The 27,263-nt window shown below is 30.1% G+C and overlaps 1 protein-coding gene across 1 annotated transcript in view; it reads right to left on the bottom strand.

The window, feature by feature from the left end:
• Nucleotides 1-6,311: 6,311 nt before the first annotated feature.
• Nucleotides 6,312-27,263, bottom strand: part of LOC129968989 (uncharacterized) — a 494,387-nt gene continuing 473,435 nt past the window's right edge. The window contains exons 6-10 of the mRNA XM_056083383.1: nt 26,634-26,788; nt 22,642-22,720; nt 19,798-19,948; nt 16,085-16,238; nt 6,312-6,945 (exon numbers count right to left, since the gene is read on the bottom strand). Coding sequence (XP_055939358.1) covers nt 6,737-6,945; nt 16,085-16,238; nt 19,798-19,948; nt 22,642-22,720; nt 26,634-26,788 — 748 coding nt within the window. The 3' untranslated portion in view covers nt 6,312-6,736. The remainder of the gene's footprint in view (nt 6,946-16,084; nt 16,239-19,797; nt 19,949-22,641; nt 22,721-26,633; nt 26,789-27,263) is intronic.

Here is a 27,263-nt window from a genome sequence, read left to right as displayed (position 1 = left end):
AGACATGAAAACGTTTATAATTTCATTAATCCGTTTTTGTTATGCGTTTACAGTATCATTTGCAAATGATTATTCAATATACATTGAATAATGACTCATTCAATTTATATCAATAAATGTTTTGAGTGTTTAATGCATACCTTTGTAATATGAAGAGTTTTGTGTATGTATTTGTATAGTAGAGAGAATAAATGAATATAAATGTATTTTGGATTCATATTTCGTTAAGTAGTTGGTTCCAAAATGTGGGGCTGATCAAACTTTAAAGACAAGACGATATTTGAAATTTCATTTATTTATTTTGTTATGATTTTCATTATCACTTGCAGACAGGCACAGAATAATGATTTATTAAATTTATACTAATAAGGTTTTTAAACGTTTAATGTATACTTCTATAATATGGAGTTTTATGTCTTCCTAATACGGGAATAATAAGTGTTTTGGATCTTCAATTATTGAACAACTGGGTCCAAAATTTGAAGCAGACTGATTATTTTAGGAAAATGACAATGTTTTAAATTTCATTCGTCTTTTTGCTATGTTTAAAGTACTATTATATGCAAAATACATCCTGGACAAAATCTATATTGAGAATCTATATCAGAGAATTTTGTAAGTGAATGTTTGATATATACTTCTGGAACATAAACAGCTTTGTGTTTTTATTTAAGTAATAAAATGAAGAATCGAAAATGAATGTATTTCGGATCTCCTCACGTTGAACGAATGGATCAAAAATTAGGAATATATCAAGAAGATAATGTTTGAAATTTTATTTATCTCTATTAATTATAAAGGTATTTTTGGATTATTGTATATAAAACCATTCTGAACATAAACTCACCAAACAAATGCCATCGAATCTTTGTGAGTGAGTCTTTGTACTTTGTCTTAATCCAAAAATGGTCGAAAGAATGAACCATAAACAAAAGCCATTGAATCTATATTATTGAGTTTTGTAAGTCAGTGTTTAATATGTACTTCTAGAACATACAAAACTTTGAATTTATCGTTTCGCAATAAAATGGGGAATCGAAAATGAACATGATTTGAATCTCCTCTCATTGAATGATTGGGTCAAAATTAAAAGCATATCATGAAGGCAATGTTTCAAATTTCATCTACCGTTTTTTTTTTTATTTTCAGAGTATTTTTGCACTATTTATTTATACAATTGGAACATAAACTCACAAAACACATGCCAGTGCGTCTTTGTACTAAATGTATAGTCTTAATCCTCAAAATTCCAAAAGATAGAACTTCGAACAATGACTCATTGAATCTATATTCGTGAGTTTTGTATGTCAATGTTAAATATGTACTTCTAAAATAAAGAGAACTTTGGGTTTATCTTTGCATAATAAAATGGAGAATCGAAAATGAAAATGTTTTGAATCTCCTTACATTCAACGAATGGATCAAACGTTAGGAACATATCAAGAATGCAATTCTTCAAATTTAATTCATCTTTCTTGATTATCAAGGAATATTTGCATTATCATATGTAAAAACAATCTATACAATCTTTCTCACAAAACCTAAACCAACAAATCTTTGCATTAAATATAGTCTTAATCATAAAAAAAAGATCAAAAGAATGAACCCTGAAATAGGACTCATTGAATGTATATTAGTGATTTTTGTAAGTTAATATTTAATGTATACTTCTATAACATAGGGAATTTTGCTTTTATCTTTGTGTAGTAAAATAGAGAACAGAAAATGAACGTATTTTGCATCGCCTCTCATTTCAACGACTGAATCCAAAATTAAAAGCCTGTCAAGAAGGTTAAGTCAATATATTACAAATTTCACCAATCTTTCTAGATGTTTTAGGGTGTTTTTGCACTGTCGTATATAAAGCCAATCAGAACATAAACTCACTAAACTCATATTAGCAAGTCTTTGTGAGTTAGCCTGTACTAAATATACAGCCTTAGTCCTAAAACAAAATATATATATATATATATATATATATATATATATATATATATATATATATATATATATATATATATATATATATATATATATATATATATATGTTTCCGTTAAAGTATATAATGCAGTTATTTCATAGAATACCTAGTTATTCCATGAAATAACTGCTCGTGTCCGTTAAAGTGTGTAATATGTTATTAATTTGACACTTTAACTAGTTATTCTATGAAATAACTAGGTATTCTATAAATTAACTAATGAGAGACAGTTAAAGTGTAAAATAAACAATTTATCTAAAATGAAATTAAACTAATGATAGACAATTAAAATGAAAAAGAAGCAATTTATCTAATTTATGCAGCGTATAAATAGTATTTATGGAAACGTACCATAAAATCATTTGTTACAACAAGGATTACTAAAATGACACTTGGAATTATAAAGAACATTATTTCTAAAACAAAAACAGTTTTCGTTGACACACTGGGTTTTACACGAACACTTTTTAAATCCCTGACCAGTACCTAAACTTTGAGCTGTAGCAACCGACCGAAATGTATTTGTCGTGCGAGATATATGCTATAGATTATTTTACACTTTAACGGGCTTCAGATCGTTTTTCTATGAAATAACTAGTTAAACCATGAAATACATAAGAATTTTACACTTTAACGGACACGATCAGTTATTTCATGGAATAACTAGGTATTCTATAAAATAACGGATTTTATACTTTAGCGGTAACATATATATCAATTGTTGGAACGCTTGAATAAGAGGTACACATCACATCAATAAATCAATACAATTTATTTGAACATTTACGTTTTATACATTCAGAAATTAAATTGTTACAGTTTTTCTTAAAACCCACATCACGTTAATGTACAACAGAAGATGAATGATTACTCAATACGTTAGAGTTCCTGCTCTATAGTCAGACGAACCTTTTCTTAGTTATGTATATATAGAGAGAACGACAGTATCCAGTATCCAGCCTAGAAAGAGCAGATCCACAACCCTTTTGCAGAACCGAGACGTGATTACCCTGCAAAGTCTGATGAGACTCCAGTGGCGGGGAGAGCAAAGGCATTCCCCACTTCGGTAAGCATCGTGTGTTTTGAGATGATCCTTTCAAGAGGTGTCCGATGGCAAAAAACGGTGAAGTAATCCGGTGTTTGTGTGAACTGTTGATGGTCATAGCTGATTTATGGTTTAGAATGAGTATCTGTGAGTTGATGTTTCGTTATTCTAGTTTCACGACACAGTTCACGTAATTCTTTCATCAATTCAAAAAGTCACAAATAATGGAATCTTAAAATGTTAAGGATGCAATGGATTTGCCAAATATTTAAAAATAATTTTATTGAATTGTGAAGGAATGTTCAAAATTCTTTACACCCATGTATTGCGGTGTGTAACTCATTCAGTTGAAAAATTGATATTTCTTTAACTTACAGTTCAGTAAATCTTGAAAATTACAGACAATTTTTATTGGTACAAAGTGTTCTACAATAGTGTAACGATATTTTGACGATATTGTAATTATTCAGAATATCGAATAACAAAGAGAAGATAACGTTACAATATTGTGAGGGGAATGTGATGGTTTTTAACTAATTATGGCCTATTATTTAATTTCTAAACCAATGGCAGAATCCATACATTTCCAAATGGAAAAAATGCTCTAAATGGTGTAATTTAATATATAATACCAATAGACTTTTTCTTTGTACTTTTTATATAGCATTTCTATATTATATAATCCAAAATATTTTTATTATAGAACTTAAAACACACGATCCAAAACTATGAAACTTTGTATTCATTATTTTGTATCATTCAACATGCACTAAGAAGAAGCATAGTTCATCAATTCATAAATTCTCCTCTGCATGACAATTGAATTGATCTAAAACAATAATATTGAAAAATTCACATCTCGTTTTGTTTTTATTCGCAGAAATGGGATTTTTTAAAGCAAAATATCATTATGTAAAAATATTTCTGTAAATATAATTAAGAGACTAGAATTAAATTTTGAATTTTTGGAAAAATATAATTTTTGAATTAAACCACATAAAATACAATTCTGTACACCATTTAAAGCCTGTTTTCCATAGGCAAGTATATACTGTGATTAGAAATTCGCTATTGGACCACAAATTAATCAAACACCCATTATAAGCATCTGATTATGGGTGCAATAAAATTTGAAAGAATCATTAAGTATTGAAACATGAAGTATAATAATTTTTTTTACTCTTTTTACCGTTGATAAATTTGTCATCTTTTCATTTTCCATTGCAAACTTTTATTTGAGATGAAGAACTAGAATTATCTCATGATCCATTGAACCTTTTCAATCGTTACTATTGATCATTATCAAATGCTATTATTGTGAAAGATATCTGAGTTAAAGTAATATGACGAGCATCATTCCATTATAATGAAAATGTGCTTTATTTGAGATGAAAATTGATAATGATGGCAAATAAGAATATTTGCCCGAAAAATAAATAAGACTAATAATGCCACGGTGGGTTAGAAAAATAATATTATTTGATCTTTTATAAGTGACTTGTTTTTATATTACTGTGAGTACTGGGTACAAATGCGATGTTCTGAGGCAGATTGAAGGTAAGCAATACTATCATTTCCTTGGTGATTCAGTATGATTTCTGAACGTCATCTCAAGAGTGTTCATCAGTGAAAGGCTTGGTATGCCTTATACATGATACTTATTCGAATGTTATTTTTACTATTTTAGTTTATCTTATTTTGACTATTTTTGCTTCAGGAAATTAATATTAGGCTATTAATATTAATTTGAGGATTAAAATAATATATCCGGTATAATTATAACCAGACTTCCATTTTGAAATATTTAAAATATATTGATTTAAAAAAAAGATAAACATTTCTAGTTCTGGACAAGCAAGTATAATGCGTCTAACCGAAAACATTTATTTTCTTTGCTTGTTCTTTTTTTTCTATGATAATGATTATTATTTTCATTATAATTCAACGCATTTTAAGAGTTTTATTAATTAACCTGATTGTTGTGGAAGTAAAATAATAATTTTTTTCATTGCTGATAACGAATATTTTAAAGCAGAATTATAAGACATTTTTTTTTAAAAAAAAAGCAGTTCTTAATATGAAAACGATTAAAAGAGATATCAAAATTTTAATTTATTATTATAAAAATTAATTTAATTCTCAAATAAAAAGAATTAACAAATGTAGTAAAAATAAATAAAATGAAATATCTAAAATTAAATGCAATATATTTGTAATAAATGGCACGGCAATTCATATAAAAATGATAATTAGAAATGCAGATTCTATAAATAGAAGTACATTTTATTTCATCTTAAAATTAGGACATTAACATTTGCATGAAAGTTCGCAAGTAAATAACTTTCAACATATTCCATATTTTTAATGCCAGAGATTGTCAAAGAGTTTCATCTTGCAGTAAATAATGCGTTTTAACTCTCATGTTTAACTTCCATTTTTAAGCTAAATGGGCTTTTAGTTACAATATCTATTGGAAAAATGTGATATTTACATTTAACTTTATTCCTTAGTACTAGGTTTACAAAAAAAACTGCAGAATGCATTTAAAATTTTTCTTCTGAATTTTTACTAAACGCCTCATTTAAAAAAAAAAATGGCGAAGATATTTTCATACCAGATGCAGTAAGTATGGGTACAAATTAAGTATAACCCCTTTTTGATTGGCGATTTATTTTTAGTTTAGTTTTGTTAATTTGTTTAATAACTAATGGTTTAGAATAGTGCTTCATATTAATGAATTCGAATCAAATGTAATACAGCAAAATGAGTTTATTTTAAATTAATATTTCCTCAACTAATATTTATATATGATTAAAAAATAACTCAATAATTTAAAGAAAACATTAATAACAATTTTAAATAGAAAACTATATTATTAAAGACATTTAAATTAGTTAAAAATAAGCATTTAAATTAATTTATATTTATAATTTTTAATGGTTTATTTACTTGAAATCTGATTGATCTAATGTAGCAATATATCACTTTTTTCCTTTTTTTTATGAACCGCAGATGTATAAGTTTATTTAAATGAATGTAAGAACATAAGAAACGTATATAAAGATTTTTCTTGAAAATAAATTTCAATTGTTTTATATATTAAACCATACTTTCGTATATTAGAAACTCTTTAATGCGTTCAAGTGATAAATATTATTTGGAATAAATTAACATGTTTAATATATATATATATATATATATATATATATATATATATATATATATATATATATATCAAATAATTAAAAAAAGATATAAAACATTAAAAAATATTGACAATTGTTTCACTGGATTCAGTTTAACTTAAAAAAATGTTTAATTTTACAAAATATTAGGAATAAAGTTATTTTCATTTAGCATTGGTTCTCTTTAATTTGAGTTTGTTATCATGAAAATAATTATGATAAAATGTTTCATTTGGCGATTTTTTTTTCAAATTTCTAGTTTTCGTTAGAATTTTGATAATATCTTTTTTGCCGCCAATAAGATAAAATCGCCAAAAGGGATTATACCACAGGTATAATGACAGAATGGTTTATCAAATTTTTCAATACTGTTCAACAGCAAGAAAATGAACGGGCGAGTCAGACACCTCTCGAAAAGGCCTCCTCTTACACATGGAGTCAACAGTTAATAAATTATGAATACATGATTAACCAGAAGGTTAGAGTTGGCGAAACTGGCGATGGAGTTGGCGATGTTCTCTTTCTCATTTCCACATTCGGCTTGCATGCATCATCAGGAATATCACGGCTGCCATTATTGTGACAGATGTAAGACTCGATGGGTGCAGGGACGTGGCGCTGTTTCTGTAAAGGGCAGCTACTTCATTTGCGGTGCTCACACTGCTATTGGTTTCTTGTGTCGCATTCACGTGGGACACGTTCATTCGGGGCTCGAACGCTCCTTTCAAAGCACCTGAGAAAAAAGAATGTTTTTCAAATGAATGATTTTTAATTTAGAAAAAGACACACTAGATAATAGCAAGTTAGAAAATTGAAACTATTAGTTAATTTTGAAAACACTTATTTGAAATCTGTGGATAAGGGTTTGTTTAATGTTATTAGTATAAAATCTTTCGTATCAATATCTTCGTTAAAATTATGGGAAGAATATTAGTATCATAAATTTTCTGAGTAATCCTCTTGAATTGCTTCATAAAATATTTCACAGTATTTAGGATTTCAATTACTATTATGTGTTATTTCGTATTCTAAATTTACTGAGTGATATTTTGTTCAACTAGAAATTCATTTTTTTTTTCAAGAATTCAGGTTATTTGGATTTTCAAACTACTTCTCATATTGTTGTTTCTGATAGCACTTGCCATGGACATGGAATTTTGAAATCGACTATTCAAGCCGAGTGAGTGCATCTCTTGAGTTAGTAACGCCAACTAGTGACAAGAGTAGGAATTTGTTACTCACGCATCACACTCGCTTGCACAGCCCCTTTTACAGGGGGGCACATCCACACATTTCACAGATAGAACAGATGAAGAACGACCAAGCCCGAACCGGGACCCGAAGCCGGGACACCCAGATCACGGGGAAGACGCGCTACCCCCTATGCCAACACGCCGGCATTATTACTCATATGAAACTCAAAGATTCTTTATTCATAAAGCATAAAATGTGTATTTCTGTCTTCTGTGTGTGTTTTCGTGTGTCGCCACTTCACAGGACAAACCATATGATCTTCAGATAATAGACCATTTTTTTCAACTATTACATCGTATTCATAAATGTACATTAGAGTGAAAAAATGTACGCCTCGTAGATATTTTATTTTAAGATATAAATTAAAGAAACTAATCTAAATTTTGAACTTTCTCTATTAAAAGTTCTGAAAATATTATTATTAAAAATTTTACTCTTTTTTGAAATAAAAAAAATACACTTCTAATATATTAAATTAATTATCAACATCTTTTTTCTAAATTTTGAAATATTTCAAACATATTATTTTCCATAATTTTCAAGGATACATTTTATGGTGGCAATAAAGTTATGTGTATTATCTATGTACAAGGTACACATATTAACAAACAGTTCATATGAAAAATGAAGAAAACGAAATAAAAATACCGTTAAATCATCTTTCATTTAGAAGATAGATTTACCAAGATAGCTGTGTGTTAAATGACATTATAATGACCATTTGAACCATTAAAAAGATTGATACCCACAACAAATGATACAAGTGCAAGAGAAACAAGATAACATATTGGGTGTGTATCATAACTTGATGCTTAAAAATATGAAATATTAAGGGAGTCGCGGATAGTTAAGTTAATAGCTAGAGATTTAATTGACATTAAAAACGAGTATTAATTTTGATAAACCCATTAAAAGTCAGATGCGGCTAGCTTTATAATAAAAATTATTGAACTTAATTTGTTTTATGTAACTTTGAGTATTCATGACTTTGAATGTGTGATTTACTTTAGTTACTTCTTAACTAAATTTTGACTAATCTTTGAATAAAAGCCTAAAATTTAGGAAATATATGCAATTATTTTTCTTTTCACAAATCTAATCTGCAAATATCACAATATTCGTATATTTATTAAATATAAAATTCTGAAAATAAGCTAACATACTATCTCTATATTCTTTTCAAATCCATTCATAAACTACAATCTCTGATATTCAATTCAGTGCTCTTCTAAATATGCGGTCACTCTATTCAGAGTGTCATTTCTTCACGGTTAAAGGACTTCATCTCTGAAGGCGCCTTTAAAATGTGTCATATCCGAAAAGCAATCAGCGGCGCCGCCCTGGCTTTTATCTACCAAGCACAGCAAGCAATAATAGAAAGTGGTAAGTGATCAAAATTGGAAACGTTGTAAGCTCGACACGGCGGAAAGTGGCTGATGCGGTAGTTTCCTTTCAGAAAAGCAGTTTCTTTGGCCAAAAACTGATTATGCGCTTCAGTGACCACCAGCCGCAGATAAATGGAAGCCTTTTACTAAAGATATGGGGAAGATGTAGTGAGGCATTTTCAGGGACGGGATCTGTCTAAATTTTGTTAAGTCGTCCATGCCAATGACGGTACAATTAAATGTGGTTTTATGATATTTTAATGTAGTGAAGTATTTTTTATTTTATTTTTGAATTGTAACAGTACAAAAGTTTTTTCAATATTTTGCCATATTGTTATACAATATAAAACAGTATATGATTCCAAAAATTATTCTCAAAGTGTAAGCGCGAATAAAGTGTGTCCCAAATTACCGCAAACTTTGCCATCATTCGTGCAGTAAAGTATTGGCAAACCTATTAAAAAACTATTTGACAGCAGGTAGTTTAAGGTTAGCAAAAATGGAGCGTTACACGATAGAATAATGTGTTTTAATTGCTGAACAATATTTCAAAAGTAATGAAGATCTGGTGATCACAGTTTGAAAATTTGAGAATTGGAACTTTAGATCGCGTGATTTAATACCACTGGATTTCGTTTTATGGAGTTTTTTGAAGTCAAATGACCATGCCAAAAGGCCCACAAGCAGGCGTGTATTGATGGAGGAAATTCACCACTGCATGCAATTTCGACAAAAGAGTGAGTATGTGCCAGTAAAGCCATTTAGGCCATTTACCTTATGTACTATTCAGTACAGAACCCTATCCTGTGTACTTTACAATTCAATAAAATATGATAATTTAAAGAAAAAAACATGTGTTTTTATTTAATTTGTAGTGGTAACATTATAAGCCAGATAACAACTTCCGGAGAAGAGAGTACTCTTTTGTCTAGTGGTTATGTTACTCGGCTATGAACCCTAACGTTGCGAGTTCGAACCTCAACCCGCACATTGGTGACCCTGGTTCTGAACAACCGCATCCTTCATTCTGCTGTCGTGGCTCCATCTACCGGCAGCAACCACTCACACACGCTCGCCGTCGCCCGCCATAACACTTGGCGCGATAACAACGTTCGTCGCTCGCCATAACGCTTGGCGCGATAATCACGTTCGTCGCTCGCCATAACTGGCGTGATAAACTCTACCGACTCACTGGTGGGGGACTATTGTAGTGGTAACATTATAAGGCAGATAACAACTTCCGGAGAAGAGAGTACTCTTTTGTCTAGTGGTTATGTTACTCGGCTATGAACCCTAACGTTGCGAGTTCGAACCTCAAACCTCAATCCGCACAAATTCAATGTTTACATGTTGTTCTATCGTGTAACGATTCATTTTTACTAACCCTAAACTATCAACTATCAAATGGTTTTTAAATAGGGTTGCCAACATTTTACTGCACAAATGGTGCCAAATTCAAATCGTGTTTAAATTTTGGGACAGCTTTTATAAGATGAAACTGTCCCGGAAAACTAAGTGAAACTGTTACAAAAAGAGATAATATGTTCTTCAAGAATAAGATGAGCGCAAATACTTCATTTAATACGAACGTAAATAAATTTTTTAACAACGAATGCTTGTGTCGAGTGGAAAATAAATGGTACATGTGTACAAGTTTACGGTAATGCTTATGGCAGGAAAGCAACAGATGTGCCAAATTAAATTTAATATTTGCTTTAGTTTTCATTCTTTTTAATTAAGCAAAATGCACAAAGTTTGTAAGACAATTCTATACTGAGACTTCTATTTTCAACGTATAAAAAAGACTGATGCACCTGCATTTTTATCTATAATATTTAAAAAAATTGCTACTTAACTGCTGAACTTTAAATAGAATATAGAATAATTTAAATATAAGTAATTATACACCATGTCATTTTTTACTGATATTTCCAATTAACATTCTATTTTTGTAGCGGGCATTTTGCATTTATTCGCTATAAAAATAATCTGCCATATTATCACTTTTTCAAAGTCGAAAAATTAATGCAGAATAAAAATAGACAAAGAAATTCATTTTTCATCCATCCGTAGTTTTGAAAATACATTTGTTTAATTCAAGGGGCCATTCCTTTTTGGTTCATAGGTCCTATCACTGAAAAGGCTATTAAACTGGACTACAAAAATACGGTGATTATTCAAAAGATAATCACTAGTACCACCTGCAGTTATCTACAAAGCTCCCCAGGCAATAGATAAAGGAAGTGATCAGAGGTGGAAACGGTGCTTGCCTAAGGCAACTCAGGAAGGCTTGGCGTCGACCACAAAAGGAATTTCTATGGTCAGAAACTGATTTTGTGCTTCAGTGAGCAGTGGCCGCAGATAAATGGACTGCTTTACTGGGAAGTTTAGTTGATGGAAAAGTTAAACGTGAAATAGATTAAAGTGTGGAGATAGGTTCTCTTATGATATTCTTCCCGATGTTGCTAAAATGACAACTCGCTTAAGGCTGAATCAGTATATATTTTTCTTCGATTAACAAATTATAGTGAATATTATACTATAGTGTTGGCAAATATTGTTTAATATTGCACCATATTATTCAAGAGAGTATAATTGAGGTTCTGAAACTTCAAATATTTGGAGTTTTATAAGAAATTTATCACACTTCTTTGCAGAAGAATATATTTATTTACGTCTGCTCAGCTATTTCACTTCCCAGGAATTTTCAGATTTCTGATCTTTGAAGAATAAAATATCTTTTCAATTAGTGGAATCAATTTTCCTTGCCTTACAGATAACCCTCAATTCTAAAAAATTGTTTTTGCAATTTTAATCCTTACCGTCTTTGGATTTTTCTTTATCTTCTTCTTTTTTAATACCTTCCAATCCTCAAATTATGAAAGGATATAAAGGGGAATATCATTGTCTTACTCCATCATAACATATATATATATATATATATTACTGTAAGATGTAATTTCCCTTCTAAAAATCTTGAATTTTGTATTTTTCATTGACTGAGGTTTGGAAACTTCTTAAAGCAAGCCTTTGCATTATAACTCAATAAAATCACCCATTAAACCCACATTACTCATTTTTGTTTCATATTTTGACAGTTTAGATTTTATTTTCATAGGTATCATGACACTTTTACTAAAATTGTGATAATAAAGGAAAACCTACATAAAATTATTATGCAGCAAGGTAACCTAGTTTCCATTCATTGCAATATTTTTTCTTTCCTTTCTCGTTATATAAATTCACAAATACAACACAACTTATATTCGTGTTTCTTTTATGTCAAAGATTTCACTAATATATATCTTTACTTTTTGAAATAGCATTCACATAGTGCATTGTCCAAAATCACTGACCAAGAGTTTTTGAATGTCCGCTCATTCAGTTTCAGTTGACCCATTTTCACATATAAAAGGACCGAGCTTGGAAGGCGCTTTTAAAATATGTCATATCCGAAAAGCAATCATTGGCGATTCAAAGATTTTTTTCCCCACAGTGCTTGAAATGGGAATATCGTCAATATTGGAAACGATGTGTCTTCCTACATTCTTATACGACTTACACAGAACTTCATGTGTGATGAGACCAAATTTCTGATAGCACGACGAACATTTTTGAGAACGAATTCTTATGAACTGACTTTCAAATCCAAAACAAAATAAATATCTCACTTTATTTATTTTTAATCTCTAACTGTTGCTCTTTTAAATTATTGTTTATTTCAATTACATTCACCAATTTTGTGTTGTATATATCTTTCATTTTGTACATTCCACTAGTTATTTATTATCTCCTTCACCTTCACTCATACAAACGATAACGGAAGCTCTTGGCCCTAAAGTTAGTAGAAATGTATGTTGTGTTATGTAATGTGCCTCCATGAACAGAAATAGAACATTTTACATGGTTCCGGACAGGAATGTCTCAGCCAAAAACTGACCAGGCTCTTCGATGACTTATAATTTTGGATAGATAGTAGTCTTCAATCGGCGGTAAGTGTGGAATCTGTGAATGGAAAGCATAAAATGTTTACAGTCACGATTGTACAATAAAAATTCAATGCCCAACGGCATCATTTGAAGACAATAAACATTTCATCTATGGGATTAACGACCTCAAACCATAGACATCCAAACAAGCTTCAAATGGCATATATCACTCATTAACCAGAATTTGGTGCCAACATATCATAATTTTTACATTTTTATTTCTTTTAAACTGTTTAATTGCAGGTAATGAATAGAATTCGAAAATATTTATTTTTTTATAAAATTTTTGGAAATCCTCTAATGCATATAAATATACTTTTTTGAGGAAAAAAATTATTTTGTTCCAATTTTCGGTAATTTTTCAAAACAAAAATAAAAGAGGGAATATTGCTTTACATTCTCTTAATATTTTTGTTCTTTATATAATTTTTTGAAAAATACTGAACTTTTTGCTTTAAATTAATTTGGACAAAAATGAATTAAGATGCAGTTTAATAATTTCCTTCAATGAAATGCTATCTTTCTTTTCAATAATCAAATATCTTCGAATCCTAATATGACAGGATTGAGCATTAGCATTTTCCTTCAATGAAATGCTATCTTTCTTTTCAATAATCAAATATCTTCGAATCCTAATATGACAGGATTGAGCATTAGCATTTTCCTTATTTTCCTTCAATGAAATGCTATCTTTCTTTTCAATAATCAAATATCTTCGAATCCTAATATGACAGGATTGAGCATTAGCATTTTCCTTATTTTCCTTCAATGAAATGCTATCTTTCTTTTCAATAATCAAATATCTTCGAATCCTAATATGACAGGATTGAGCATTAGCATTTTCCTTATTTTCCTTCAATGAAATGCTATCTTTCTTTTCAATAATCAAATATCTTCGAATCCTAATATGACAGGATTGAGCATTAGCATTTTGTGTGACATGCTGTTGTTCGAAATGGTTTGACTATATCAATATTATACTTGCAAGCTTATATATAATTTTCTTTTCCGTCATGAATTATGTTGTTATTATTGTTATACGTTCAATGCCTTAAGTCTGCCTATCTGTCTCATTATGTCTGTCTATCTGATAGTCTGTCAGTCTGTCTAAGAGAATGATAATTCAGAGCCTATTCAAGTTAGACGATTGAAATTCGATCTACGAAATCTAGTCTAAATGCGTAGATTTCTATCAAATTATGGACTAAATCCATTCATATTATATCAGGTTATTAAAGTGTAAGTAAACTCGAAAACAGCAAAACTCAAGTAGCTAGACAAATAAAATATGGTATTATGGTAAATGGTAAATGGTATTATGGTAAAATATGGCTTAGTATCTCCAATATAGATGCTAATCGCATTCTGAACCAAATTCGTTAAATGATTGGTTGTCCGTTTGTCTACACTTACGCATGCCTCTAAGCAGAATAATTCTAAACTCGATGTGTTAAATGAATGGAATTTGATATTCTATCTTGTGACTACACCTGTAGTTTTGTACCAAATTTTAGTGCCAATCGGCAGGTAAAAAGAAAGCGTACAAAACACATATTCTCGCGATATATGTGATAGATTTGCTAAATCCAAGACGAAAATATATATTGCGTAACTATCGTTTACCAATGCCTTGCAATAAATGTGTGGCCTTAACCAAAATTAACAATTTTATGCTAAGAAAGGAAATAATATCTTTATTGGAGAGAATGCAAGAAATTTTCAGATATACCACATCAGCTGGTCTATTATGCTTTATGGTCTATTATGCTTTATAAAAGATATTATCTATATTATTCTACTTGTGAAGGATTACAAAAATTATGGAAGAAGCATAGAAGAAGATTTCCATTGTTTCTTCAAAAATAAAGGCCGTTTTTCTTTCCCTCTGTTTAACCTTTGACAAATCTTCATTATCTCTCACCTTTCTGACATCTCTTTTTTCAAAAATACAAGATAAGCGTAAATATCAAATAATAATAATAACTAATCCGATTATCCGCTGTGTACTTTGGCTTTAGTGAAATTTTCTCATGTTTCTTTACCAAGAATGCTATATAAATTCTAGAATTTTGAAAAACAGTTTTGAAGACAATATAAATAAAATTCAGAAATGTCGCTAGCTGATTTTAGGCTGAATATAGTATAGTAATTCAATTTTTTCTTCTTATTTTCTTGTTCTCTTGTTTGTTTCTCAAACCCTATGTTATGGCAGTGAAAACCGATTTTACAACTTTTTTTATGGTTTGAATTTTGTGAAGTGAAAATATTTTTTTTTACTTGCTTGAAATGATTATGCAGAATATACTTATAGATTTAACCTTTATGAAATATGTGCCAAAGTATGCATAAGCTATAAAAAGTATTTTCAATCAACAATATATTTCAGTATACAAATAACAGGATCAGTAAAACATTAATGTAGTACTAGAAAAAGCGTCATATTTTATTTCCATTTAGTAACATAAATTAATATTTGTTTGCATCATTTTATCATGAATTTGATGCACTAAAGTACATCAAATGAATACAATTGTAATTGACAATGGAAAGTTCTATGTTCTCCACAGGGATAAAATATTATTGTAGGTCTAATTACGCAAGAACCTCCTTATTCTCCGTATCATTACAACCCCATAATTAAGTTTCTTCCTAAAGAAGACAAAATTGATATAATCACAAATGAGTTATCTTGTCCTGCTTCAATATCTGAAATAATTTGAATAGTAGTCATCACGATTCGTCATTGAGGGTAGAATCCTAAGACACATCATCGACCAAAACCCGTCATCGGAGTCCTGGCAACTCAAACCCTATGCCATTCTCTATTCCCACGAAAAGAGAAAAATCCCTCATTAATTCTGTAATAGCTCCAGTTTCATGAATTAGGATAATTGAGGTCATTCAATTCACTTATTCTTGTTTAAAATGGCATTTTTATCTTATATACAACTTATTTCCTCGATGAATTAATCATTTACTAAAAGGAATTTTTTGAAATAAATCTATAAATTAAAGTTTAATTAAATGTTAAATAACTAGAGATTGAAATAACTCGTCACATGCTACATTCTAAAAATGTGGCCATGTAACACAGGAAGCATTTTAGAGAAATTTTGGAAAAACTTAAATATTTGAGACAGCTATTTTATGCGAAAAAATTGTTCGCAAAATTTTAGATGAAATACTAAAGTTTGTGATATTATTTCGACCATTCTGAACCATCAAAAAATTATAAATATGTCACCTTTGTTTAGTGTGAAGTGATCTTCTGAGTACTCCACTTTAAGAAAGGTGGTCATCTCCACCTCAAACACCTTGTTGGGATCTGGAGGAAGATCTGTGGGAATGGCGCGCCGCCTTCTGCGACCATATCCCAGCTGACCATTACCGCAGGGGACCTAAGGAACAATAAAAATATAATGTATATAAATTATTCAAAATATAATTAAAATTTTAAAGTTCCTTTCTAACCTTTACTACCTAAGAAAGAATTGCATGTTAAATGTGGTTCTTTTAGATAAACAGTTTGCCCTATTGAGCATTTTGAACGATGTTTTTCGTTATTTTTGCCGCATCACATATGCACTATTATGTAATAAACAGATAATAAAGCAGTTTAATAGAACGACTTGATAAATAAAATTGACAAATCTTTTCTCAGATAAAGGGTTTTTCATAATCTTTATTAATATAAATGCTCCTATTGATGCTGTTACAAACGCGTAATTTTGCTTCCCAGCAACATTAGTGTTATCATAGGAAAGACTGATTTACAGTCATCCGTATTGGATGTGCCGGATACCGAGCCAGTGATCCTTGAGTTTGGCTACGAATTTGGCGACAAAATAGATAATGCTCGAAACTTTAAAAATGTTGTCGATATGTTTATTAGGAACCGAGATACGCCTGATTTTTCAAGAAGCTTCAAGCCCCGCCTCCGGGAACTATAAAAGGCCGGCACTCTCAAGCTACGCGGTATCTTCGAGAGTCGTCGTCGTGAACTGTAGTCGGAGTCACCGACAAGTAACGAGTCTTCGAGGGAATAGCGAAGCAACGGCGGATTGCTACCGTTGTGTGGTGCTATTTCTGAATTGCTATGTGCCGAGTCCTGTTATCTACAGTGGAAGCAGCGTGGTGTTGTGTAGTAGCCAGGTGTAAGAAGCAGTGAGTCAGAGCGAGAAGTCCAGCTGTTGGAGAGACCGTAGAGCAAAGCTCAGAGTTTCCCCTCTCCTACTGGATTCTGTTTGGACGCTTCGAAAACTGTGGACAATTACTACTTGAGGTCTACTGTCTGCTGCAGTGTGCTGTCCTGTGCCCGTCTCGGCTGTAAATATCTGTCGTCTGTGTGTTCGTCGTCTTTGTATTAATGCCTTCGTGTAAATAAACGTCGTCGTTGTTTTCGTTTGTGGCCTGCTGATTGTATTCTCACACAATACACGCATTATCAAAAGAATCCCCCGGTGAGGAAAATCCGTAATAATGCTATTCAAGTAGAATAGTAATACATCTCTTGTTTCAGCCGTATTGTTCTGTAGGTAAGTCTTCTACATCAACTAAACGTTAGGATATTATGAATTCCAAATAAGAAAATGATATCTGCGACAATTGGTAAGTTATTCTATAAAATCCCATCAAAAAATTAAAGCTGCAGCTATAAAAATAACATAACCTTGTTCTTTGAATTTAATCATAATAAAAATAATGATTACAAAATTTACTATACTCTCAATGACGCAAGAGTTAAATATATTCTTCACTTCAAATATTTCGTATTTTTAACCAAATAAACATTTTCAAAGTAAAATATAGCTCACAAATTACTTCAAATATCTGCATGCATAGCAATTAAAATACATTTTTCAGGACCCTGGTTGAAAGCAAAATTCAGAGATCTCAGGCAAATGCACTTAAGGAGAATTCAGAGCGCAAATTTTAAGTCAGAGTTATCTTGTTTAAGAAATCTCCATTTATATATTTGTCTTTCATATTTATGAGCGAAATAGTCCCAAGAATAAATGCTGTTTTACTAAAGGAAAACAGAGCAACGTGATTCTCCTTTTGATTTTAAAAGTCTTTCCACTTAAACAAGCACTTTGGACTCCTGAAAGATACGCACAAAGAGTGGCTTCTGAATTAAAAATGAAAGCGCATATTTCACTGCTACTCTCTTCTGCTTCGGTTTTAGAAGATGTATTTCGTAATGCAAATAAGACCATTTCACGAAGCCTTTCGTTTGACTTTAAGAATTACAGTCGCTTTGAATTATGTGCTTTTAAAAACCCGCTTTAACACTATAATTCTTAGAGAAGCTCTTTCTCAGTTTTCTGGTTGTTCCTTGTTTTAAAGTTAAAGCAATTTCGTTTTAAATGAAGATAAAAGTTTCAAATAAACTGTGAATGAAATGATTTTTTGGGGTTATTTTAGAGACTAGATATATGAAACATTTTAACAACCCAAGAAGAATATTCTTAAAATCCAAAATCAAAGAAGTTCTTTGATCCGCTCTGAAAATTTTGGGGAAAAAAATTATTCTTCGCTAATTTGAACACTCATAAAGTACTACATTATTATCGTCCTTTGGTAATAAGAAATGCAATCTGATCATAATAAAGGCTGCGATTTTAAAATATTATAAATTAAGACTACATAATATATTGGCTTAATATATTGCTTTAATACATTTAAAGCAATGGAATTTTGTTTGGTAAATGATAACGATTATCTCCAAACGTAGTGGGTAAGAATTTGAATATCTCTTGGAAATATCATAAGCGTTTGTTCTATACTATTTATAATATCTACCTTCTTAACTTAGAATATTTAAAAATAGCTTCATTAGTTTATGTTGGATATGGATATAGGCAGTATTAAACACTCGATTTTTACATTACAGCTCGACAGAGAAATTTAATAATCTTTAACCTGAGGCTAATCTTTAATATATTGATTAAGCTTGCTAACATAAACATATAAACGAAAACCATATAATGATTTCCAATATTAAATAACTCGTTTCTATTGCTCAGAGAAATCTTCACACCTTAGGTGGCTAAAAATTGACTAATTTTGCAGATCCTCAACAACCTATATTTTTGGAAGAAGACATTATGATGCCGACAAAGTCAGAACAAGTATGGCTCCAACACTGATTTCCACAAATAAAGAATTTCTTTTTCTAACAAATTTCTTTTCATATGCGTCGAAGTTTGAAATCTATAATCCTGTTAACTCTTTGAGCAGGAGTACACTTCTTCTTCTTCTTGCGTACAGCCTACCACCCCACCACCACTGAAAGTAGCAGTATCGACAGGATTTGTTGTGGCCGACTGCTATTTTGAGCATTGTCCATCCTTGCATTGACCGATTTATCAAACTGACATTCTCCTCGAGGTAATTGTCCACAAAGTGGTCAATTACTGTCCTTCTTCCTTATCTACAAACTCTCAAATAGTTGGTAAAAAACTGACAATTTTTGACATCATGTCCTTCAGAGTTTTAAGATTACCTGGTACCGTCAGTACTGTACTTAAGTCATCATTTATTATTTTCAGATTTTTTCTTAACTCCGAGATTTCAATACATTCCTTTAAATAGTGGTAAACGGTACCGATTCCTCCACAAATGCATTTATTGTCCTGCATTCTTCCAAATCTTTGGAAATAGGCAGGAAATCTCCCATGTCCTGATATAATTTGAATAATCAGTGGATGGTATCTTCTTATTTTTATTTCTGGATTAGGAATAAAATCGAAAGTTACTCTACCGGTTTTGGACATATACCATCTGTCAAACCACTGGAGAGCAGGAGTACACTAACATCGCATCGAAAAGAAACTAGATGGTTATTTGTGGAATGGCGCTGACAATGAAACCAGGTAGCATTCTTTTATTGGAATGAGATAGAACAGTCTCAATCTAAACTATACGGAGAAGAAGTGGATTATAATATATACTCACTCCTCTGCACTGCTGCAAGCAGACACTGACTGTGCCCACAAACAGGACGTAGTTGGCGTCTGGAAACTTGAACGCTCTGAATTTTGCAGAGAGGGCGTCGCCATTTTCGAGAGACTGAAAGTTCCCGAAGATGTAAGGGTCGATAGAACACCTACAAGAAGTGTGATTTCACCATTAATGAAAAGAAAAATAAATTATTTGATTCATCTATCCCAATTTTATATCATCACTGGAGACGAGGTATTAAAATTCCATTTCATGATTAGTAAAACAATTTATACTGAAATGCCCATCAAGAAATAATGTTTAACATAATTTATTATTTTTCCTCTGGGATTATATGATGGCTTTAGAGAGATGGGATTAGAGAGATGGCTTTGTATTCGAACAAGAATAACACACAATACATGCAAATATTCAATCAAGAGGGGAAGGGAGTTTCAAAGGAAAACAAAATGCAAATACATACACAAATTATATCTAAAACAGCCCTTATAAGCCCATGGGCACGTAAAGTAAAAAAGAATTGAACAATGTGAAATATAAATCAATACAAATAAAGCAGAACTTTTATGAATCAAATACATAAATCAGTTAAAAGCATATTAAACAGGAAACAAATCAAAAGGGACAGAATCACACTTAAAAAAATAACAAACGGAAAATATTAATAAAGAGAGTTAAAAATGCTAAAAAAATCAGTTAGAATTTACAGTATAAATTATTAATAATTGGTAAAAATAAAATGATGCACAGATTTATTTGCTTTCGGCAATAAAATATAAAAATGAAGCTATTTTTAGTTTTCTTTTGCAAGATATTAATAAGTGAATATCTTAAGTCAGCGAATTCAGTGCATACTTGCATCAAATCATTTGAATCATGGATTTCAACGACAGAGGAAAAGTTTTTATCAAGAATTTATTATGAAGAACTTTTTCATTTCGCAAAAATTTTGTTTCTTTAATGGCAGACGGAATGATTTTATTCTAGACGGAATGATTTATTCTAGACGGAATGAATTATTTTACTCATGCTTCTTACATATTATACATGAAAGAATGCCCTAAATAACTTTTTAATAAAAATTACAAATATTCAATAAGGAAATATTTTTTATTTTGGAACTTAGTCTTGATTTTGTCATAATACATGAAAATGAATAAAACTTTATCCGATGAATAAATTGAAAGATGAAGCAGCAACAAATAAGGCGATAGAATTCTTGCCACAAAACACTCAAATGTGCCCTCTTTTAAATTAAAAAATTTGTCAATTTGAATTTGAAATGCTATATTTAAAAAAAGTGAATGCTGTTTTACTGCACACTATTGAAAATTATCATGGAGTTATTTTATAACAAATTTATTAATATAAATGTAGCAATATTTTGGCTAATTGGTAATCTAAAAAATTGGGATACATTCATTTATCAATCATTGTATGCAAAATATTTCGAACAATGAAAGAAAGATCCTTTAAATGAAAGCCACTTTTTTAATGTTTATGTTTCTAGAGGTTTTTTTTTGAAGATGTTAGTTTTAGAGATTTTTTTTATCTGAAACAGTTCTATAAATTATTAAAAAAATAAATTAATATTAATTATAGCAACTAATTTGATTGTTTTAAAAGCTATGTGATACTATAGGATGGATCGGGATCTGAAACATAGACATATTTTACTGAAACGTTCAACACACGCATTTCATTCAAAATGCTAAGATATAGAAATACATATATCTATTTTTTATTTTTAAAAGATATAAATAATATCTAATCATAGTTCATTGAATCATTTAATGAAATAACTGATGAAACAGTATATGTTTGCAATATGTATTGATGAAACAATGTTTTCAATAACAAGATGGTTACCTTTGGAAAACGTATTGAAAACTCATTGACTTTCATTTGCGCAACTTAAACCAGACATTAATTTTACTTTATTGAGATTGATTTCAAACGCGGCTCTGAATTATTAGAAATGGAATAAAATAAAAGATTTTTTAAATAGGTCTCGAATTTAATTTTCTTTTTGGTACATTTCTTCAATATTTTATTGGAAGAAGTTATCATTCTTCGGCAAATTCTTGATTAAATTAACTATCGTATTCATGTTCTGAAAATGTAGTGCATCGGAATTTTCTCAGAGTTGTAAATTTTTATATATTATATATAGTTAAAACTTTTATTTCATCGAGATAAAAATCATATAAAGAATAAAAGGAAGTAAATCATAGGTAAACTGATGTTATTTGTTATTCTTAATGAAATTAATTATTTTCTAAAAATTGGATTGGAAGAAATCTGGTGATAAGACTTTCGATTTTTATCAAATAATTATGCATTTCTTTTATTTTCTTTAGAATTTAATTATATCATTGAGAACAATAGACAAAAAAATAATTAAATAATAAGAAATAAATAATATAATAATACAATTGAAAGAAAAAACAAGTTGTGAATTTTATACAAATTAAAAAAAAACTAAGAACTTCAAGCAATACGAACACTAACAAAAGAGAATTACAAGTTTTTTTAACAATAGACATTTGATTTTTGCTTTAAAACACACACACACACACATGCATATATATATATATATATCGAAAATTATTGAGATAGAATTTCTTGAAGCGTATCCAAAATATAAATTCTATTAATACTTGTAAATATGTTTTAGATAAGAATAAATTTAAATTAAATACAAAATAACATATTTTAATGTGTTTGAAAATAATATTCGATATTTTCAATTTAAAAACTAGATAGTCGTTGAAATTGGAAACAAGTCTCTATATTTATGGTTACAAGGGAAACAATTTTCTAATAATATCTACTAACCCGTTCATGATGATCACTTCCTCTTGATTTGGAGAACTGTCAGTTACTTTTAGGAAACTTGTCAGCAATCCATATGTGTCTGAAATAAAAATATAATTTTTTTCAGTGGAAAGTCAAAATTAGTATTCTAAGAAATAGTTATATAAAATAACATCCAATACAGCCTTATTAAAAATTGAATATATCGCATTGAAAATAAACTTGCTTATTTGGACAATGAAACCATTATGCTTGGATTGATCGATTAACCATAAAAGAAATCATATGAAAATAAAATATTTATAAGAAGAAATTCATTTGAAGGAAAGAAACAGCTCTGGAAAAGTGTTTCGATTCAAATTTCCATTTTAAAAATTTCATTGACAACTTAATTATAATGAAATTTCAAATGAATGCTATAATGAAATTTCAAATGAATGCTATTTCAAATGAATGCTATATTTTTAATGAAACTATAAAATGAATTCTATAATAATTTTTAATGAAACTATAAAATGAATGCTATAATAATTTTTAATGAAACTATAAAATGAATGCTATAATAATTTTTAATGAAACTATAAAATGAATGCTATAATAATTTTTAATGAAACTATAAAATGAATATGAAGCGATTCTCGACAACATTTGATTCATCACAGACATTTTTTTAGATTCCGATTTTTATTGAAAAGCGCTTAATTAAAAATAGCTCTAAAAATCTGGACTCCTTCCGTAATTCAGTAAACTTGTATCACTGATATTGATCAGTATTCAGTAGTAGATGCCCATTATTTTTTTATCGATTTTTCTATTGGTTTACATCTTAGTTTTATTCAAGATAAATTTTCAATCGACAAATATATGCCTTCAATAGATTATCGGGGAAAACAAAATCAATCTGACGCATTTAATCATAGCAAAACGTAGAACCTTTTATTCCCGAATTTCTTTTTCGTTTTATTTCTAAACGATAACTTACAGCAATATCTTATGACAGAAATGATTAACAAGCATATTAAAGCTTTTGACAGGTTTGATTAAGAACTTTATTAACGATTCCACATAAGATAATTTACTTCATCGTGATATACTTTTTCATAGATAGATGAAGTATTTTTTTTCGTAGAATTGTAACACCTGCCATTATGGGATTTGCTCATAAATTATAAATTTGTTAATATGAATTATACTTGGTTTCAATATGTCCTGTATTTTTAAACTACTATATTTAAGCTATTTTGTAGAAAATGTTAAATAAAACGATTTATGCAATGGATCCTTCTCCATATGAAGCTATTGATAATAAACCCTTTATAACTACAGATCCAATGGCCATAGTATGTAATAACATATAAATTATAGTAAAAAAATCATGAATTCAATGGAATTGTTGTATCATATTAAACATTAACATAAAAATAGCGTACAATTATTACAACATTGAACATAATGTAAACTTATTGTACATGAAAAGAATGACTATGTATTTTGAAGATATTATAATATAGCAGAAAATGAATGTGTTGTTGGAAACCTGTAGTTTTGACTTCCCGGCACCAATAGTATCATCGTAAGAAAGACTGTTGTATGATCTGTCCTGTGCGTGCTGAGAGGGTGCCGCGTCAATGGCGACTATTTGGCGAGTTGGCGACGAGTTTGGCGACTTTGGTGACAAAATGCATAATACTGAAAAATTTATCCATTTGTCACCAAATTCGTCACCATTATTGTCACCAAGCTCTGAGGTCATTGACGTGGCACCCGCTCAGCACGCACCAACGGTCTTTATTACGATGACACTATTCGTGCTGGCAATCCAAAATTACAGGTTTGCAACAATATAGAATGAATATATAATGTACTTGTCTTTCGGTAATCACACTTATTTCTTCTAAATCGTATAGTTATGGCGAGGAAATTGTACAAAATTCTGAAGTACATTATAATAGAAATTGTATTTAAAAAAAAAAAAAACCTTGAACAATTTTTAATTCGGAAAAAAAAATGAGTTTTATGATATTTAATAACATAAAATGAATTAAAATGCATTTTGCTATTTACTACTTATAACTTTTGAAATATTTACTACAGAAATATTAGTCAATACATTTAGATTATTAGATTAATATAATCTGATTAATTAATTAATTTGGTTAATTAATATCTAAACAACAAATCCAGACACCGTTCTGTGTGATTTAACGAACTGAAATACCTAAGTTCCTGTCTTATTGAAAAATGTGACCGGACTTATGCCCATTTACACAACTTCATACATAGATTGATGATTTGGGTGATAAGCATGTTTCCATGGCCTTAGAAAAGGTTAAAAGCAAAAAATAATATTTTCTTTTATTATTTTTCTCTAATTTTAATAAATACTCCGAATTAATTTGTTGTTTTATCAAACAGAAAAATTATAAATGTTTTACTGTTAAGCAATAGTGATCCTTTGATACTATTACTATTTTATATAGGATCTATATAGGGTTATATTATTATCTACTATTCTATATAGGACAGGGGTGGCGAACCTTTATGGATCAAAGTGCCATTTTTTCTAAAGAAATGTCTAATGAGGTATAGACGTACCACCAAATAATTTTGGCCTTTGATTATTGAGAAGATAGTAAAACTAGATACTAACAACTCAAAACTCTTTATTTACTACAAAAAAATATATTTACCGCTGTATAGTAGTAAATGTTTTAGTTATAAATGTAATTCAAATTAATGTAACATTAAAGTGACTTCCATTGTTGCAGATTAGACGATAAATAACTTATATTAGAATTGTAAAATGTTCAGAATGCACGCTGAAGTGGAGTCATCTGCCCATCGGTATCTAAGCGAGTCTTTAATGTTATTCCTCTCTGAAAATGACTCGCAGGCATAAGTAATAATATGCTTAAAATAGAATGAGCCAGCTTCTTCAAACAGTTAAATGTTTGAATCGAATAATTCCATGTTTCCAAAATTTCGTAACTAGTATTTTTACTTATATTGCTGGTTAACCTTTCTGTTTCAATCAATTCCAACTTTTTCCTTGTTTCAATAAGTTTTTGAATCCACATTGAACTAGACTGATATCAATCAGTTGCATTAAAATTTTTCGATTTCAAACCAATCGAATTGGGACAAATTCAGTTTATCAAATGAAGTCACATGCAAGCCGTTTTGCAAACCGTAAAATGCAAACCGTTTTGATCGGCGGCGTGCTCAAAATATTGTGTCGCGTGCCATCGATGGCACGCTTGGCACTCGTCCCCTGATATAGGATATTGAATTCATTTACACAGCTTTTCTTCAGTAAGATTAACATTTTGACATAACTTAACAGTGACACACTTCCAGTATAACGCATATAGGATCAATAAAGTGTACACTGATTCGATTCGGGATACTAGACAACAGGTAAAATACGCCATACCACTTTTAACACAATATGCAATTTTAACAGCCTTTATTAGTTTAACTGCGAATCACATCAATCCATACCCTCAATATGGTTACTACATTTCCGTTGTACCGTGGGAATTACCTGTAGCTCATTCATTACGCCTTCACAGTTTTAATTTAGTTATACGAATGCTCCGTTTTAAGGCAAAACTAGGGCTATTTTGGGATAAACCTCATACTTTTGAACCATGGTCCAATGCCGAGGAGGATACCTGAGCTGGCACACCACCCTCCAAACTTCCACACTACATCATCGGAAGTACGTTTGTCCCAAAGGATTTAACCTGCAAAAAAAACCTTCTTACATGACGGTTCTTCGGTGAAATCGGACCTCGAATCTGAAACCCTCTGGTTCCGAAGCCTAGACCTTACCCCAAGCCCACCGTACCCAAAGTCAATAATCTACTGCATTTGATATTTATAAATTATTTCACCGAATTTCCCTAATAAATCAAATTTTCGGAATCCTATAAGAAATTCTTCCAATTTCGGATTTCCCTGGTTTCAATATATTAGCACTGCAGAAAATATCCACATGAAGAATGTCTTACCTGCACTTTTCCTGTCTAAGTATATGAGCATTTCTAATGGAGTTCCCGGCTGAACGTTGAGAGTTGTGTCCATTATTTTACCATGCTGTCGCACTGCGATGTTCAGATATGGGACAGGTGCGCTGGCCACGATATAGTCTGTGATGTTGACGTAACTTGGAAAATTAAACAAAATTTTATCAGAATAAGATTAAATTTTCACTCGAAAGTAAAATTATAAGTCTATACATATGAATAAAATTCAAATGAATAAATATCTTGTTAACAAAGTTTATATAAAACAATTATTAAAGTAGGCAATGTAATTAAAACACGAAAAGAATTGTTTTAATATTTAACCGTGACTGGATGCGGGAGTCAAAATGACTCCCCGTTGTTCATTTTCTCTGATTTTCACATGGTATTTTGTCTTTAAATAAAGTCATCTCCTCAGTACCTTCAAGTTGTTCTTTCAGCATTATGTTGGCAAAAGTCTTAAGCATTAGTTTTTGTTGTTGAAGTTTTTGTTGTTATTTATGGAGTCATTGACTCCATGTCTCTGAAACTGCTTTTAATTTGAATAATGCAAAAAAGAATAAAGAAGTATTCTCAAAATAATACTTTAAATTATTGTTTTCTTCATTTTTGTTT

Source organism: Argiope bruennichi, chromosome 1, assembly GCF_947563725.1.
Source record: "Argiope bruennichi chromosome 1, qqArgBrue1.1, whole genome shotgun sequence".
In the NCBI taxonomy this organism is placed as follows: Eukaryota; Metazoa; Arthropoda; class Arachnida; order Araneae; family Araneidae; genus Argiope; species Argiope bruennichi.
Note: the sequence above shows the minus strand (reverse complement) of the source record. Positions and strands in the feature narration are given on the sequence as shown.